This window comes from Gorilla gorilla, chromosome 1 (assembly GCF_029281585.2).
Source record: "Gorilla gorilla gorilla isolate KB3781 chromosome 1, NHGRI_mGorGor1-v2.1_pri, whole genome shotgun sequence".
Taxonomy (NCBI): Eukaryota; Metazoa; Chordata; class Mammalia; order Primates; family Hominidae; genus Gorilla; species Gorilla gorilla.
Window position 1 is genome coordinate 210627061 of NC_073224.2, and position 17206 is coordinate 210644266.

A 17206-nucleotide genomic window follows, 5' to 3' on the forward strand; every position below is an offset into this window, starting at 1 on the left:
CATTGCTTTCGTTGACTCCTACAGCCAGATTTATTATGGTATAAAGAAACAACTTAGCTTCTGGCAGTAACAGGCAGCTGGCCTAGCTGCACTTGTAGAAATCTTATTTGCTGGGGCCTGGGTGGGTGGAGGTTTCTACCCACACCTGCTCAGCCAGAGGCCCTGGACAGAACCCGGCTGGACCATTCATCTTCCTGTGCTCCTGGCCACCTTGTCTGAGAGGCCGCAACCTCTGACACATTTCACAGCATTTGAAAAGCAGTGCTTAGGCCACAAATTCCCCATCTGGTGTTACACCGAGGGGATCCTCAGGCTTTTGAGCCAGGGAGGCCACAGAGCAGAGCAGTTAAAGGCCCAGGTGTTGGAGTCAGCCTAAACATGGGTTCAAGTCCCTGCTCTGCCATATATTGGCCAGGTGACCTTGGGTGAGTAAACTCACTTCCCTGAGCCTCCATGTCTTGTCTCTAAAATGGAGGGGTAGGAATCCCCCCTTTAAAGAGCTGCTGTGGCCGGGCGCGGTGGCTCACGCCTGTAATCCCAGCACTTTGGGAGGCCGAGGCGGGTGGATCACGAGGTCAGGAGATTGAGACCATCCTGGCTAACACGGTGAAACCCCGTCTCTACTAAAAATACTAAAAATTAGCCGGGCGTGGTGGCGGGCGCCTGTAGTCCCAGCTACTCGGGAGGCTGAGGCAGGAGAATGGCGTGAACCCAGTAGGCGGAGCTTGCAGTGAGCCGAGATCGCGCCACTGCACTCCAGCCTGGGCGACAGAGCGAGACTCCGTCTCAAAAAAAAAAAAAAAAGAGCTGCTGTATGGAGTAAGGAAGAGCCAAAGGGTGTAGGACACATAACACAGGAATAGGCACTAGATGTAAGGTGATCGTCACCATTTTCATTATCCAGGGGCTTCAGTATTATGGCGTGAGATGCCCTTTATTGAGGGTCAATTATGTCACCAGGGACTATGCTGGTTCCTTTTAAATAATTTGTCCCTAGACCTCACAACCAATCCTGCAGGTAGGTCCTGTTATGTTTATTGCAGGGTTGTTAGGGGATTGTGCAAGGTCACCCGACTGTGGGTTGTGGAGCTGGGGACGGGACTATGGGTTCTGGAGCTGGTGCTCCTCCTAATACAGAGCCCACCTCCCCAGCTTCTCTGAGAGGCCACACAAGGCCCCTGGTCAGTCGGGCAGGCAAGTCCAACCTCTCCTTCCTTCCCTCCCTCGTGCCAACATTTCCAGGGCACTAGCTCCATGACAAGCCCCTTACTGGGCAATGGACACAAGATGGCACAGAAATACTCCCCGCCCTTGAGGAGCCAGCACCGAACAGAGCAAAGGGCCGAGCCGCATCCAGACTGCAAAGGGCCAAGCCGCATCCAGACTGCAAAGGGCCAAGCCGCATCCAGACTGCTCCGCACGCATGTGTATCAGTTAGCAAAAGCTAACTGTGTATGTAACAAGTGATTTCAACAGACTGTCTTCAAAAAAAAAACCATTTATCATCTCTCCCAGTTCTAAGGGTTGGTTGGGCAGTGTCTTCTAAGCTTAGCCATGTGGCTACACTTACCTGACAGGTCAGCTAGACTGGAAGGTCCAAGACAGCCTCACTCACAGCCTGGGAGTTGCTACTGACTGTTCATGGCAGGCGCTGATTCTCCTCTGTGTGCCCTCAAATCATCTGGTAGGTGAGACAGGTTCCCTTGTATAGCAGAGTTCCAGAAGAGCAAAAGCAAAAACTGCAAGGCCTCATGAGACCTGGGATCCAGAACTCACACGCCGTCACTTCTGCCCATGCTATTGGCCAAAGCAAGTCATATTCCATTGCTTGGCCAGTACCCGTGACACACATTTGTGATGCATCGCGTAAGGTTCAGAGGTCAGCTCAGAATGAGGATGAGGGGGTCAGTCTGTGCCCTATCCAAGTGTGATCCTAACTGGCCAATTAATTTTTAACTCAGATTAAAGTATGCTGAATTGTGAGGTCATTAGAATGGGTTGTATCCTCTGACCAATGGAGAAACTGAGGCACAGAGGGTCAGCCAGTGTGCAAATAGAATGAGTACATCATAGAGTCAGCCTTCATATGAAGAAACTGAGGCCCAGAAACAGGAATTGTCTTGTCCAAGGTCAGGCAGCAAGCCTGTGACAGAGCCAGGAGTGACCCAGGTCCCTACCAGCCAGCCTACTCCTCCTCCCTCTCTACCCCATGGAGGCGGCTGGGGCTGGGAATGGGCTGGGCTGGGGCAATGGGACGGTCATCCCCAGCAGGGCTGTGTCTCCTCTGCCCCCGTCTCTGCCATGTTTGTAAAGTAAGCCCTTTCAACACGCTTGGCACTACATAAGGCACTTAATCATTACCTCATCTGATCCAAACAGGACTGTCTCCACTTTACAGATGATAAAGTAGGCCCCAGAGAGGGCACTAACTCGCCCAGGGTCTCGCAGCTGCTGGGCCCATCTGCCTGACACCAAAGCCTGAGCCTCCCATGCTGCCCCAGAAAGAGCTGAACCTGATCCAGCGCCCCCAGTGGAGTGAGAGGCAGCTCTGTGGCCCTCAGGGATCTCGAGTTGATATACCCTACCTGAGGAACTGCTTCAGAGGCCTGGATGGGGACAGCAATGGCCAGGGTCCCTTGGAACCAACTCTGAAAGTGGAAGGACCCTGAGTGATGTCCTGGTCCACACTCCCACCATTTTACGAATGGAAAAACCAGGACCAGATCAGAACCCAGGCTTCTCCAGGGCCCTCCCACTGCACTGGAGGCTGGGGGCAGGTGAGCAGGCCCCGTCAGGCTGGTGAGACACACACAGGGCTGCTCTGTGGCATTCAGAGAGCACGTTTATTTACAAAGCGCTTTACAAACATCAGCTTATGCCTCCCCACAGCCCCCTGCGAGGTAGGTCAGTAGTCATAGCTACAGTTTACAGATGGGGAAATTGAGGCACGGAATGGGGGTGTGGCCTGCCCCATTCTAAAGAGACCTTCCCACCCACCCAACCAAAAATAACAAAAGAAACGAAAAAGCACTGGTCCTACCTCTTCCTCTGAACTCCAAAGGGTATGACCAGCCCTGCTCTAACACTGCCCCTCCCCACAATGGGCAGCCTGACCAGGAGCCACAGGGGCCTCAACCCCAGGGGCTGTTGTTCAGCCTTGCAGATTGTCACTGGCCCAAGCTGAGCAGGACAGGCCAGTGAGGCCTGAAGATTAAAGGAAGAGGGGGGCGAGGTGACTTCATTCTGCAACAGTGGGTCAGGCAGGGAAGGAGCCCCCCATGGGGCACAGCAGTAATAGGCAGATCCTGGTTCAGGGAAGCTCAGAGCACATATCAGGGAAGCAGAAGTGGGGAGGGATAGTGAGCAAAATATCCCAGGGGCTGCAGGGGGCAGTGGGGAGGAGGGCGCTGCAGTTCCCCTGGGGAGGACAGTCAGTGTGCCCCACTGGCTATTCAGAATAGAGTCCTGCTTCCCCAGGACCTTCAGGGGCTGGGCCAGATGGAATCCTAAATGCCAAGTCCCAGTACATCCTCTACCCACATGCAGAGGGGGCAGGCTGAGTGGGAACCTTGGCCTGGGATGCTCTCTGCAGGGCCTCACTCATCCCTGCCAAAAGCCAGGATGGTGCCAAGGGGCTTGGCCTGAGTCCCCCAGAGCCAGCCGTCCTGAGCCTTTGTCACTCGGCCAGGCAGCGCCAGGCCTCTCAGCACAGGCCTGCAGGACCCTATGGAGGTGGGGCTGGGCTGCAGACTTGCTAAGCTCCTCCTTGGCCCACCACCTGCCCATGGGACAAGCGAAAGGCCCTGTCCACAGTGGAAGGGGGAGCAAGATAGCCCAGCATCCACTCCAGTGCTTGCCCCATGGGAGTGTGTTTGGGCAGAGCAGGAGGCACTGATCTTCCTCGCCAGTCCAGGATGGTGGGTCTGGCCCTGAGTGTGCAGTGGGTGCCCCAGGCCAGGGCCCCGCTATCTTGACTCCAGCCCCTCCAAGTACTCCAGGGCCACATCGTAGCAAAAGTGGTACTGATCCTGGGGAGAGGAAGAGAGGGAGGGAATCATGAGCCTGACTCCGACTCCAGTATTGTGGGGGGAGGGGGACGGGGAGTGAGAGGGCAAGCACGAGCCCGAGCCCAGGCCCGCCCTCGGGGAGAAGGGAGAAATGGGGGCAATGTTTTAGGACCACAGGGCTAGAACCAAGGCCCAATGGTGGGGCCCAGATATGGGAGAGTGGGTGCTAAGGAACCTGGCCTGGCATGGACCAGGAAGGTGGAAGTGGCTGGGCACGGGACACAGCCCCTCACCATGGTCTCCACCATGTTGGGTTTGTAGTTCCGGAGGGTTTTGGCAGCAAAGAAAACGTCCACCAAGTTGTGGCAGCGGATCATCTCCAGGACTGTGGCGCAGGCGCAGAAGGTGCCGCTGCGTCCTCCCCCGTTTCTGAATGAGAGATGCAAAAGCTGAGGGGCGGGGCCTTGGAACCTGAAGGTAAGAAAGGGGCCAGGGAACCACGAGGGAAGGGCAGAGAGCCTAGAGGAGAGGGAGGAGCTAGGGAATCTAGAAGGGTGGGGCAGAGAGCCCAGAGGTGAGGGGCGGAGTTAGAGAACACAGAAAGGAGGGGCCCGAGAGCCTAGAGGAGAGGGGCGGAGCTAGGGAACCCAGAAGGAAGAGGCCAAAGAGCCCAGAGATGAGGGGCAGAGCTAGGAAACCCAGAAAGGAGGGGCCAAAGAGTCCAGAGGTGAGGGGCGGGGCTAGGAAACTAAGGAGGGCCAAAGAGCCCAAGGTGAGGGGCAGAACTAGGGAACTCAGAAGGGCGGGGCAGAGGACCCAGAGGTAAGGGGCGGGGCTAGGGAACCCAGAGGGAGGAGCAGGACCAGGTTAAGAAGGATCAGAGGCTAGGACATCTCAGAAGACATATTCTCAAGGCGAAACAGACTGCGGATTCTGAGAGAAAGGAGGCCAGACACACTCCAAGAGAAACACCCGGAGAGACAAACACAGTGACAAAGAAGGGCGGGGGAGCAGCAAGCGCGTACCCAGAGAGCAAGGTGGAACAGGAATGCTGAGAAGACTGGTCATCACCTGGCAACGTGGGCACACAGGCACAAACGTACCCAAACCCCAAGTCAAACCCACAGCCTCCCAGAGCTCCATCCCCTCCGTGCCTCTCCCTCCTTCCCTGTGACTCCACGTGTGGGGTGCCTCCTGGGGAATGGCAGACTGATGCGGCCCTCACTCCCCTTCTCAGGGGTCTTTCCCACCAGAACCAAAACCCCTGGGGGCCAGACCCGGACTGACTCAGCTCCCCACCAGCTTCCAGTAGGCCCAGCCTGCCACTCGAAAGGCTCAGTAAGTGCTGAAAGCATGAAAAAGTGGGGAGCAAAGGAGTGACTGCACCCAGACATGAGTGAATACATGAACTTATGAATGGGGCATACAGATGGATGGATGGATGGATGGATGGATAAAGTCACATGTGTGCAGGCATGAACAAAGACTGGAATTCTGTTGGCATAAAAGTGTGCCACAATCTCATGGGGTAAAAAATTCTGACCAAGGACTCTAATTAAATTGGCAAAGTCAGACATCACACAGAGGATACTGGGCAGTTGTTCAGGGCTGAGTCTATAGCCTGGAAACTCACTGGATTCCTCCAGGGCCAGCCTTGGCTGGTTGGGCAGCATCCAGGCCACAGCCATCTAAGAGCCCAGGGATTTCGGTGCCAGCTTTGCAGTCCAGCCAAAGCTGGCACCCTTTCAGACTGGACCTCTGCCCCTGGCTCCCCAACCCCTCCACCCGCCCTCCCACAGGGCAGGTACTCACAGGCAGTGCACGATGGTGCGCCCATCCCCACTCTCAGCCTGCCACTTGTCCACCTCAGCCAGCAGGTGCAAGAAGGCCTTCTTGGAGTCAGGTGTGTCCCGGTATGCAGACCAGCGCAGGAACTGGAAGTGCCGCACCAGCAGGTGCCCCTCCTGCAACTGGGGACAGGGGCAGCCAGCCAGGGGGGACATGAGCACCAGGGTCCCAGGGGCCCCTGATGACACAGAGGGTCATTAAAAGCTGCCCCAGCCACCACCCAGGGTCCTTCCATGGGGCTCCTCAGACCACTCACCCGAGAGATGTTCTGCACCCGGAAGACTCGAGCCACTAAGTCTTCATCAGCTGTGCCCGACATAAACTCCACCTCCATGAGGCCATATTGCTGCCGGCCTGGCTCTGGCCAGTACTGCAGGCAGGGCTGGGCATGAGCACGGAGAGGGGAGAGCTGAGTAGAGCCTGGCTGGGGCCCACCCCACAGCCATGCCCACCCCAAGAGCTCCACACTTGCCCTGTGGCTCCCACGCACCCTGGCCCACCCACTCACTCCAGACTCACCTTCAGCAGCCCCCCAGTCACCACCAATTGCCCACAGGCTGCAAGGCCCACCTGCCCCAATGCGTTCTGCACTGACACGTTCAGATCAGCCAAGATGAACCCTTCGCAAACTGCACTGATGCCTACTGCTGTGCAGCTAGAAAGCTACACCTTAACCGGTTCACACGCTCCTACATGAGGCTGCCTGCTTCCAGGAATAGGCCTGGATCACTCCCACCCACCCCAGAACCTCCCCCCAGCCTTCTCTCTCACTGCCTCTGCCCTTCAGCACCAGCTCACAGAGGTGGGGTGTCCCTGATGCTGCAACACAGTTCAGTAGCCCCACTTCTGCCCCAGGACCCCTCCATGGAGTCAGGGTCCTAAATACAACCCCCTCCCAGACTCCAGACTGTGGAGGGACAGAGGAGGTACAGCCCTATGACCTCACACACACAAACACACGTACAAATACACACACACATCCTCCAGGCTAAGTATCCTGAGCCTCAGTTTCTAGTCTCAGCTCTGCCTGAAGCCCAGGAAAGGCTCTTCCTTTCTCTTGGCCTCAGTTTCTCCATCTGTAAAATGACTCCCATACTCTCCCAAAAAGACACCGTGCTCATCAATCCCCTCTGACCACAGCCCAGGACAGGAGGACACCACCTTCCTCATTTTGCCTCAGGTCCTGGCAACCCTGTGCGTTCAGAACCCTACACAGGCTGCTCCCTCTCCACGGGTCACTCTTCCTCCACCTCCTCACCTAGTTAATTCTGCCCTTCCCACACATCTCAGCTCAGACACTACCTCCTCCAGGAAGCCATCGCCGATACATGATCCCCCGGACTTCTCTGTCCCTGTGCCAGCTCTTTGATAGCTCTTTTCCCTCTGTGCTGTCACTATCAGTTTTTCTACCTGTTTCCTCCTGGACCATGAGATCTGGGAGGGGCTGTGTCTCTTCTCCCTCTGTCTCCTCCCTGCCCAGTGCAGGGAGCTGTTCATGGGCAAAGTTGGTTGAGCAGATGAGCAAATCAGTGCCCAGTGAACTCCATCTCTGTGAGCCTCCCTCTGGGCCTCTCCCCTCTACCCTAGCAAGGATGGTTCCTGCTGCACCAGGGCTGAGGCCCATTATCCTGTAGTCCTGGGTCATTTTCACAAAGTGCCTGATTCATAAAGAGCCCAGTTAATGAAATCTTCTCAAGGAGGCCATTAAGAAGCTGTTGTACTCATTTTACAGCAAATCTTCCTAGCCCCCTGGGCCCAGCAGAAAGCTGGGGTGGGAAGGGGTCCAGAGACCTAAAGCACATAGTCAGGCAGGGCTGGAAGGCTGGGTATCTGTACTTCTTGGGAGCTCCAAAGGGAAACGGGGGAGTCAGAGGGGCTGCCCCCAGGCTGAGGTCACTGAACCAGTGTCTGGGCCAATCTCAGATGCAACTGTCACCCTCATCATCTTTGTCCCTGCCACATACCACATACTGTGCAGCAGACACAGCAGTGCCACATATCCTATGCACACCTGACCTGGTCCTCACAATAACCCCACAAGAACAGGTCCTATGATGGCCCCCATTTTACAGAGAAGGAAAGTGAAACTCAAAAGAGGTCAATCAACTTACCCTAGATCAAACAGTCAGAAAGTAGGAGGCTTGAATTGTACTCTACCTCGGAGGCCCCCGTGATGGGTGCTTTAGTGGAGTGACTAAAAGAGCAGAAGCTCTGGAATGAGGCAGCTGAGGCTGGGGAGCGCAGCTCTGCCCCTCCCCAGCCATGTGGCCCTGGAGAAGGCACTGAACCTCTTTGGGTCTTAATTTTCTCACTGAAGCCTTCCCTCCAAGGTCATTATAGATTCTAAATAAGACCATGAGTGCAAAGCAGTCCCTGGCTTAGCAGGGGCCAATAAAGAGCAACTGTGGCCAGAGGCAGTGGCTCATGCCTATAATCCCAGTTCTTTCGGAGACCAAGGTGGGAGGATCACTTGAGGCCAGGTGTTCGAGACCAGCCCGGGCAACACAGTGAGACCTTGTCTCTACTAAAAAAAATAAAAAATCAGCCAGCTGTGGTGATGCAGCCTGTAGTCTCAGCTACTCAATAGGCTGAGGTGGAAGGATGGCTTGGGCCCAGGAGGTCGAGGCTGCACAACTTAGTGAGCTGTGATCGCGCCACTGCACTCCAGCCTGGGCAAAAGAGTGAGACCTTGCCTCAAAAAAAAGAAAAGAAAAAGAGCAACTAGGGATCTCCCATCTGACACCCTTGTTTTACAGATGAAGAAACTGAGGCTCTGGGAAGGTGTATGATTCATCACACAATAAATAGATGGCAGAGCTGGGACCCAACTTTTGGCGTTGGGGACCATGCCCCTGAATACACAGAGGACCTGGGCAGCAGGCGGCCCATCGGCCTGGCCAGTGGAGGCCTCACCCAGGCGGAGTTGGACTGGTTCAGCTGGTTGAGCATGACGATGGAGGTGCACCCGTAATCGTAGACCAGCCGCCAGAAGTCAGGCGTGGTGCTCTGCAGCGGGTGCAGGGTCACGATGAAGGCCGCACTCCGTGTGTAGCTCTGCAGGGAAACCAGAACTCAGCAGGGCCCTGTTCCCGGCCCCTGACCTGGGCTGAGCCTCTGCCCCAGGCTGTCTTCCCGCACTGCCCACCCTGAGTTGGACGGTTGTGCCCCACAGGACCAGGCTGCCTCCAGTGGGCCATTTCTGATGTTGGTCGGCACACTGAGGCCTGGGTTGACAGGGTGGGCCCAGGCCTCTGGGGACCAAGCCCATGACCCCCCAGAACTAAACAGCAAAAGTTTCCAAAGGTATGGCGAGGGGAGCTTGGGCATGAGGCTGAGCTCAAGGCAGAGGCTGGCCGAGCTTACTCCCTGCCTCCGCGCTTCGGCATCTGCTATTTTGGCTGCCTAGGCCAAATTTCCCAAATGTCTATATGGCTGTCTCCCTCACTTCTTTCTGGTCTTTACTTATCACCTCCTCAAAGAAGCCCTCCCCTACCAACTCATCAAAAATAGCCCCCCACACACCCCAAATCCACATTAACACTGCCTGGCTGTTTTTGTAGAAATTTCCAGTTGATGACATTTCATTGTATATTTCCTGACTATCCCACTCCACCTGCTAAAAGCAAGGTTCAGGAGAGCAGAGCTTCTAGGGTATGGTCTCCACCCAGAACCCTGTAGGGGCTCAATAAATATTTTGAATAAATCTCTAGGTCCCTTCCAACTCCATAAATGAAGGGTCTGGGGCCCCAGGCTCTCCAGGCAGTGACAGGCCCCGACGCTGCTCACTGCTCCCTCGTCCTGCCAGGGGGGCTGGCACCCAGCCTTCTCCCATCAAAGATCTAGCTCCCAGGCTCCCCTGGTGACCTGCCCTGCCCCACCCTGTGCCATGTCCCCCCTCCCTTCCCCGAGCTCTTCTCCTGACCCCCAGTCTTCCTCCTGACCTAGGGGCTGGCACAGGCTCCCATGACCCTGGTCTTTGTCTGGCTTCTTCTGGCTTTGACCCTGACTTGGGCCCTAACCAAATATTGATCTGCCCTTTGTAATCCTGCAAGGTGCAGTGCAGAGAAACAAGGAGCCCCCCTGGTCCCCCAGCGATCTCTCTCCAGGACTCTCTGAAGGCTCATGATTAACAACTCCTCAAGGCCAGGCCCAGCCAGATTCCAAAACTCAGGCCTGGGTGCCCAACAGGGCTCCTTGCAGACTTGACCACCACAAAGACTCCAGCTGGCCCCTCACTGATGAGTTCAGGGCCTGTCTGAGAAATGGGGCCTCCTGGCTCCAAGCCAATAGGACCTGCATGGCTGGGGTCAGACGTCAGAGGCATCAAGGACCTCAGGAGGGGACAGGGCTGTCTCAGAACTTCTCCACGTGATAACCCACCCATCAGGGCCAGGGAGCCCCAGCTCAGGACCCTCAGACAGTCTCCTTTCCAGGCCCCCAGTGTGCAGATAGGCACACCAAGGCCAAGGAGGGGGCTGGGCGGGAGGGCACAGCTTCCTGTTTAGTTCAAAGATCTTCCCGGTACTACATGCCACCCCTCCAGGACCCCTGACCCCTCAGCAGGCCAGATGTCCCCAGGCGAGCATGTGGGCACACACATTCCATCCACCAAGCTGAGTGACAGTGACTGATGGGCCCCTCACATCTCTCTCATCAGTGGCTAGGGCAGCTCTTCCCCTCCCCTTCAGCTGACACCCGGAAGCCCCCTGGGTGGTTACCCTCTTTAAAGAAACCCCGCTGTCCCCCGCACTGTCCTGCCAAGGAGTTCCTGGCCAGGCATCAGGCCGCAAAAAGCCCATCTCCCTCTTACCCGCTGTGGGAGAACCTTCCCCATCGGCATCCCTCATTTCCGCGTGGAGAGACGCAGCAGTGACACACCTGGCCCTGGCCCATCCTTCACTCACTCCTCCCATAAGCGAGGCTGCTTGGCTCCACTCCTTCCTCTTTTTCCAGGCCAGCCTACCCTTGGAAAGTGTGCACTCAATTGCTCCTGCTCCCTGCCAGTAAAGGCCAGTCCCTGACGAGGAGGGGTGGCCTGTGGTTGCACGGCTATATCGGGGAGGGGTGAAGGAGCGGCCCACCAATTGGCCACACATCTCAAACTCCATCTCCAGTTTTATCTATAACATATGATCTCCACCCGTGTGTCTCCTGTGTCTATATCTGAACTGGTTCCAGTGTGGCAGAGGAATAGGGATAATAATCCTAGACCCTTCCCGCCTCAGACAGCAGCATCTTGGAGCCATTTAGCAGGGGCCTAAAATGCCAGCACCCATCTCCTGCGCTGCTTGCAACCCTCAGTAAAGGAGGCAGAGCCCCTGAGCTTGGAGCAGGGAAAGGACTTCTAAAAGGCTCCTGAGCCCTCAGAGGGCCCATGCCCACCCAGGGAAGAATGGGGCCAGATATCACTGTCCCAGGCCTGGTCCTGGAGCAGACTCCAGCTCATTCTCCCCAGGACAAGCTCCCCTGCCTCCAGACATCAGGTCTCGAGTTCCATCCCCAAACCCTCGAGGTCTCCCCAGCCAAAGTCCCCTGAATCACTCATCCTACCCCAGGCTCTGCTGGGCCTAATCTTGGAGACAGCCCTGCCTGAACTCCACAACCAGACCCCACTGAGGCAGAGTGTGGGGGGCACTGGCTTGAATGCCCTGAATGGAAGCTCCCTAGGAGTAGGAGGGTCACACACAGGCCTGTTCCCCAGAATGGGGAGGGGTCCCCCCAACAGAGCCTTCAGCTTTGTTCCCGTGGCCCCTGGACCTTCCCTGATGCTGCTGGGAAGGGGAGCCCCAGAGCCCACTCCACCCCAAGCTCTCACGTCAGTCAGGGCTGCATTAATGTAGTTGTTGGGGTCCCCATCAGTGGAGATGAGGAAGGGCAGGCAGCGGTCGGGCGGCAGGACGTCCATGCTGCGGTTCTTGTCGCGGTTCCGGGGCAACAGGGCGATGCTGCACTCCTCCACGTCCAGCGGCGGAGTGACCGAGTTCAGCGTCTACAGGGAGCGGGGGTGGGGACAGAGAGTTACGTCCAGGGCTTGCTGGGCCTCCTCACATCCCCATGAAGGAGGCTGGACTGAGTTACTCATCCCATTTTATGGATGGAGAAACTGAGGTCCAGAGAGAAGGGTACAGGGCAGGGAGCCAGACGCCCTGTCTCTAGGCCACTGTAGGGCCTGGACAGAGCTCTAGAGACCAGAGTCTACCTCCTTGCCACCCACATAACCTCAGACAAGCTACTGCATCTCTCAGCCTCAGTTTCCTCGACTGTGAAATAGGGAAGTAATATGCCTACTTCATGGGGCTGCTGGGAGGCCAAAGTGAGATCATGACAAGCACTGGGCTGAGCTCAGCACACACGGGCACAGTGAGGATCTTTACTAGCTGACCAGTGCCTTCACTGAGGCAACCCCTGAAACCCCACGCCCTCCACGAAGCGGACTCCAGGCACATGGAGAGGGGGTCACGTTCCTTGGTCATGGCCCTGTCTGAACAGAATGAAGTCCTAAGCACCGGGCACTGAATCACACCTGGATCTCCGGGGCATCTCCTCTGCCCGCGTGCCTTCACACCTCATGCATCCAGAGCCAGGGGCTCTCAGTTTCTTTCTCTTGTTCTTGGAGATCCCTCACAGGGAACCACAGTCTATCATGATCCCCAAAGCCTGACACCCTCCTCCGGGAACCCTGCACCTCCTGTGAGAAGTGCCAGGTCCCCAGCACATGCCATCCTGCTGAGCCACTGCAGGAACCCTGGAGTGGAGGGGACTTCTGAGGTCTCTGCCCACCCAATGATCACTCTCAGGCTTCTCTGGAGAACCAGCCTTTTCCCATCTCAGCCATGTGATATGGTGAGGCTGGTCCTGCCCCCAAGAGCCAGGCCTTGGGCATGTGACCAGAGCCAGGGGCAATCAGTGAGCTCCACCTCTCCAACCTGTGACTGCTCCAGGGATGGGAACATGGAAGTCTGATCTAGGACTGTTGGGGGGATGCTGGGAGCAGCAAGCACCTTTTTCCTAAGTCACCAGACAATAGAGATGATGGGAGCCCAGCACTGCTGGTGACCAGGTGCAGGTCTGAGAATGAAGCCAAAAATAGGAGAGCAGAACCAAGGCAGACAGAAACCACCTGTTGGCATCATCATCTGAGCCCCTGGATCCAGCTACAACTGAAGCTGCACGATCCTCAGACTTTTCAGTTACAAAAGCTGGATTTTTATCACTCACAACCAAAAGAATCCCAATGAATACAAACACCCCAAGGGACATATTAACTACTTCTCTTCTCTGGGTAACAAAACTGAGGCTCAGAGAGGTAAAGGGAATTGTTCAAGGATACTCACAGCTCTTAACTAGGTAAGCCAGGATTTGAACCTGGGTTTATCTGACTTCAAAGCCTGGGCTCTTAACTGCTTTGATGCACCCCATCTTCCGCTGTCCCAAAGTCCTTCCTGGTAGCTCAGCTCTGTCCCTCCAGCTGTGGCCTCAGGCTGGTCCCTGCTTCTTGGCCCTCAATGACTCCTGCAGTATTAAGGACGCCTCAACACACACACAGACACACACACACACACACACCCATACACACGCACTCATCCCCCACCTGGAACTCTTCCCGCAGCTGGGAGGAATTACTCTGAGGATCAATGCGGATCATCTCCTTGTAGGTGGCCTTGAACTCACTGACAGGGATGGTGGTCTCCCCACACAGGCAGGCCTCCAGGATTGCATCATGAATGAAGATGTACTGCTCCTGGAACAGGAGATGAGAATGAGGCTGAGGAGGGGCCTAGAAGCTGGAGATCTGTGGTGATGGGGCTTAAGCAAGCTCAAGGTTGAAGCAGGGTGTCCTGAGGTGGAGGCCAACCATGTTACTACAGGCTGGACCAAGCCTACCTGAAACAACCTCCATGGACATGCCCCTTTATCTCCTATTTCATCCCTACCCCCTATAACAACTCTGTGAGTGCTCTGAGAGGTGGGGGACAGCTCACGGTCACACATCCACTGAGGATGCAATCCCAGGTACGTCAGCTACAGGACTGGTTGTCTGACCCCACCCAACAGAACACAGGGGAGCAGTCCAGGATGACCCTATGCGGTTGGCGGCCCAAGGTCAGGGATGATCTGAGGGAAGCAAGAGCCTCAGGACACCCTTTGGGCATGCCCTGCCGGCTCCAGGATCCTTCACGAGAAATTCCAGTCCTAGAAGTAATGGTGGGGACAGGGCCAGGTCCCCGCACCTCAGTCTGGATCATGTTGACGCGCCGGGAGCAGAGAGTCTTCACACAGTTGTAAATGTCCACGACGCCCTCACACTCTGCCATGTCCAGCATCACATCCAGGACGATATAGCAACCTGTGCGGCCGGTGCCCGCGCTGGAGAGAGAGCGGCCCCGGACCAGGTCAGAGCTTTGGGGAGGAAGCCCGGGACTAAGGAGAAGAAGAGAGGAGGGCACTGGCCATGTCTACACCATACAGGGGACATGGACACAGAGATGATTGCCCCTCCCCGAGTAAGGAGCCAGGACGCAGGCTGCTGGATGGAAGAGCTCTAGTGAAATGTGCTAGAGGACAGAGATGGGATGGGCCTCAGGGAAGGAGAGGAGAGAGGGTGGGGAGAATGCAAAGGTGACACTGGCTCAACCTAGCAACTTAGATTAGGAGAGAACAGGAATGATGATCCTCCGAGCTAATTCAAGAATGTTCTTTCCTCCTGAAAACCACCAAATCTCCTACACATCCTTGAAAAGCCCACACATTCATACCCATTCACATAGCCACTGGAGCATCCCTGACCCTTCCAGGATGATGTCATTCTTTTGAGTTCCCAAAGCAACGTGGGCAGGTTTTTATTAAAACACTCTTCGTGGCCAGGCATGGTGGCTCAGGCCTGTAATCCCAGCACTCTGGGAGGCCGAAGTGGGTGGATCACTTGAGGTCAGGAGTTCAAGACCAGCCTGGCCAACATAGTAAAACCCTGTCTCTACCAAAAAATACAAAAAATAGCCGGGTGTGGTGGCACGTGCCTGTAATTCCAGCTACTCAGGAGGCTGAGGCAGAACAATCGCTTGAACCCGGGAGATGGAGGTTGCAGTGAACCAAGACCACACCACTGCACTCCAGCCTGGATGACAGAACAAGATCCTGTCTCAAAAAAAAAAAATTAATTAATTCAATAAAACACTCTTCCTGCTACATGGTCATTGTTTATGTGGCTGTCTCCCTAACTTGACTGGGGGCACATCAAGATCCTTGTCCTCACGCAAGGTTGTGCAGAGTTGAGGGGGAAGGAGAGTGGACAAAGATGACAGCAAGATTTCAGGTTTGAAAACAGTGGCATCCACGTGCTAGCGAGGACATATAGCAACTGAATACCCCATATACCCCTGGTGGGGCTTAACTTAGCACAACCCCCTTGTAAAACTGCTCAGCAATATCTCCTAAAGCTGAACGTTCACACAGATAACAGTTCTACTCCTACGTACATACCACACAGAAAGAAATACATTTCTTGGCCAAAAGACATACGATCAAATGTCCTTAGCAGCACTACTCATAATAGCTTAAGACTGGAAACAACCCAAATGCCTATCATGGCAGAACGGACAAACACACTGTCATTTATTCACTTGATGGAAGATGATCCACTGTGGACGAGCCTCACAAACCTAAGGCTGAGGGAAAGAAGACAAACAGCAAAGAGCACATGCTGTATGATTCCATTTATGACAAGTCCAAAAACATATGCAACTAACTGTGCTTTAGAAGTCAGAATAGTGATTTCTCTGGGACTGGGGATGGGGGAATTCAGGCCAGAAACGGGCTCAAGGGGGCTTCTGCGAACTGTTCATGTTCTGCTCCTTTCTTAACTTTAAAAAAAAAAATTTTTTTAGAGGCAGAGTCTCGCTCTGTTGCCCAGGCTGGAGTACAGTGGTGCAATTACAGTTTACTGTAACCTGGAACTCCCATACTCAAACAAACTTCCCACCTCAGCCTCACAGGTAGCTGGGACTACAGGCTTGTGCCACCACAACCCACTAATTTTTTTATTTTTGTAGCAATGAGGTCTCACTATGTTGCCCAGGCTGGTCTCGAACTTTGGGCCTCAAATGATCCTCCCACCTTGGCTTCCCAAAGTGCTGAGATTACAGGCATGAGCCCCTGTGCCCAGCCAATGTTCTGTTTCTTAATCTCCGTAGAGCTGGTTTTTTCACAAGTGTGCTCAGTTTATGAAAATTCATATTTTTAAACATATTTCTGCACTTTGCTTTAAGTGTATTATATATCAATAAAGTTTTGTTTTTAAAAGATGGCATCTTAAAGAGGCCTAAAGAAATCAAAGAGAAGCTGGTTTAGGAGGCAGGGCAGGGAGGACGACTCTACCATGCGGCATTTGGGGAGCTGATAAGAACACAGTAGAGGAAGCGCAATGAGACACAGAGGCCATGGACAAAGCCACAAAGGTTGGGGGTTACGCTCTCCAGGGGGAGACACAGGGCAGGCCAGGACAGCGTACTGGGTCCCCATTTAAGAAGCAAGAGAAAGATGTGGAGCCAGGGAGAAAGCAGAGAGAGGAGGGGCAGCTGGGGTCACGGGAGCCAGTCAGGGTCTGCAGAAGGTGTGAAAGCCAAGGGGTGGGCAAGGCCCACTGGGTTTGGTGGAGAGAAGTGAAGTCCTTCCCACCCCCAGGCCAGGCCTAGCACGCAGCAGGTGTGCAACAAAAAGCTGCTTACTGAAAGCAGGCAGAACTCAATCATGCCTGGCGCCTCACCGGCCCGGAGGCCCCTCCCTATCTCCAGTGCCTCCTCAGCACCTGGGTCAAGGGGCTTCACAGGTCTTGGGGGGCACATGAAGATGCCAACCTCAGAGCCAAAGGCCAAAGGGGACAGGGCCTTTGGGGGTCATTCCCTCCTGCACTCCGTCTCTAAGCAGGAGAACCCAGGCCTGGTCCCCACTACAGATCCTGAACCAACCTGACCCCAAGCCCAACTTCCCAGGGAGAAGGGCCCCTTTTCTCCTTGGGATTCCCGGTGCCCCCACCTGCAGTGGATGACAATGGGCCCGGCATCAGGTGGGGTGGAGGCCTTCACGCGCCGGATGAAAGCCAGCAGCCCCGTGGCGTGGTAGGGGACGCCATGCTCTGGCCACGCTGTGAAGTGGAACTGGCGGACCTCGTGCCGGGCAGAGTAGCCTCTCTGGGGAGACAATGGGAATAATAATCAGAGTCCCTGGCAGCATCTGTCACCATTAGACACCTGCTGTGTGCCAGGCACTGCGGTAAGCATCTCATTGTATAATCTCAACTAATCCCAATGATCAATTTACTGATGAAGTAGGTATTAATGTCCCATTGTACAAAC

The 17206-nt window shown here is 55.2% G+C and overlaps 1 protein-coding gene across 20 annotated transcripts in view; it reads right to left on the reverse strand.

Moving 5' to 3' along the window:
• Positions 1-2824: 2824 nt before the first annotated feature.
• Positions 2825-17206, reverse strand: part of PTPRU (protein tyrosine phosphatase receptor type U) — a 90173-nt gene continuing 75791 nt past the window's right edge. For 11 of the 20 annotated variants that reach the window (XM_019013904.4, XM_004025322.5, XM_055389874.2 and 8 more), the window contains 9 exons: positions 16887-17041; positions 14087-14222; positions 13447-13596; positions 11671-11844; positions 8769-8909; positions 6112-6237; positions 5820-5977; positions 4301-4436; positions 2825-4028 (listed from right to left, as the gene is read on the reverse strand). In XM_019013904.4, coding sequence (XP_018869449.2) covers positions 3966-4028; positions 4301-4436; positions 5820-5977; positions 6112-6237; positions 8769-8909; positions 11671-11844; positions 13447-13596; positions 14087-14222; positions 16887-17041 — 1239 coding nt within the window. In that variant the 3' untranslated portion in view covers positions 2825-3965. Of the gene's footprint in view, positions 4029-4300; positions 4437-5819; positions 5978-6111; positions 6238-8768; positions 8910-11670; positions 11845-13446; positions 13597-14086; positions 14277-16886; positions 17042-17206 lie in introns of all 20 variants that reach the window. The other 9 variants (XM_055389847.2, XM_055389859.2, XM_055389830.2 and 6 more) reach the window with 1 other exon arrangement.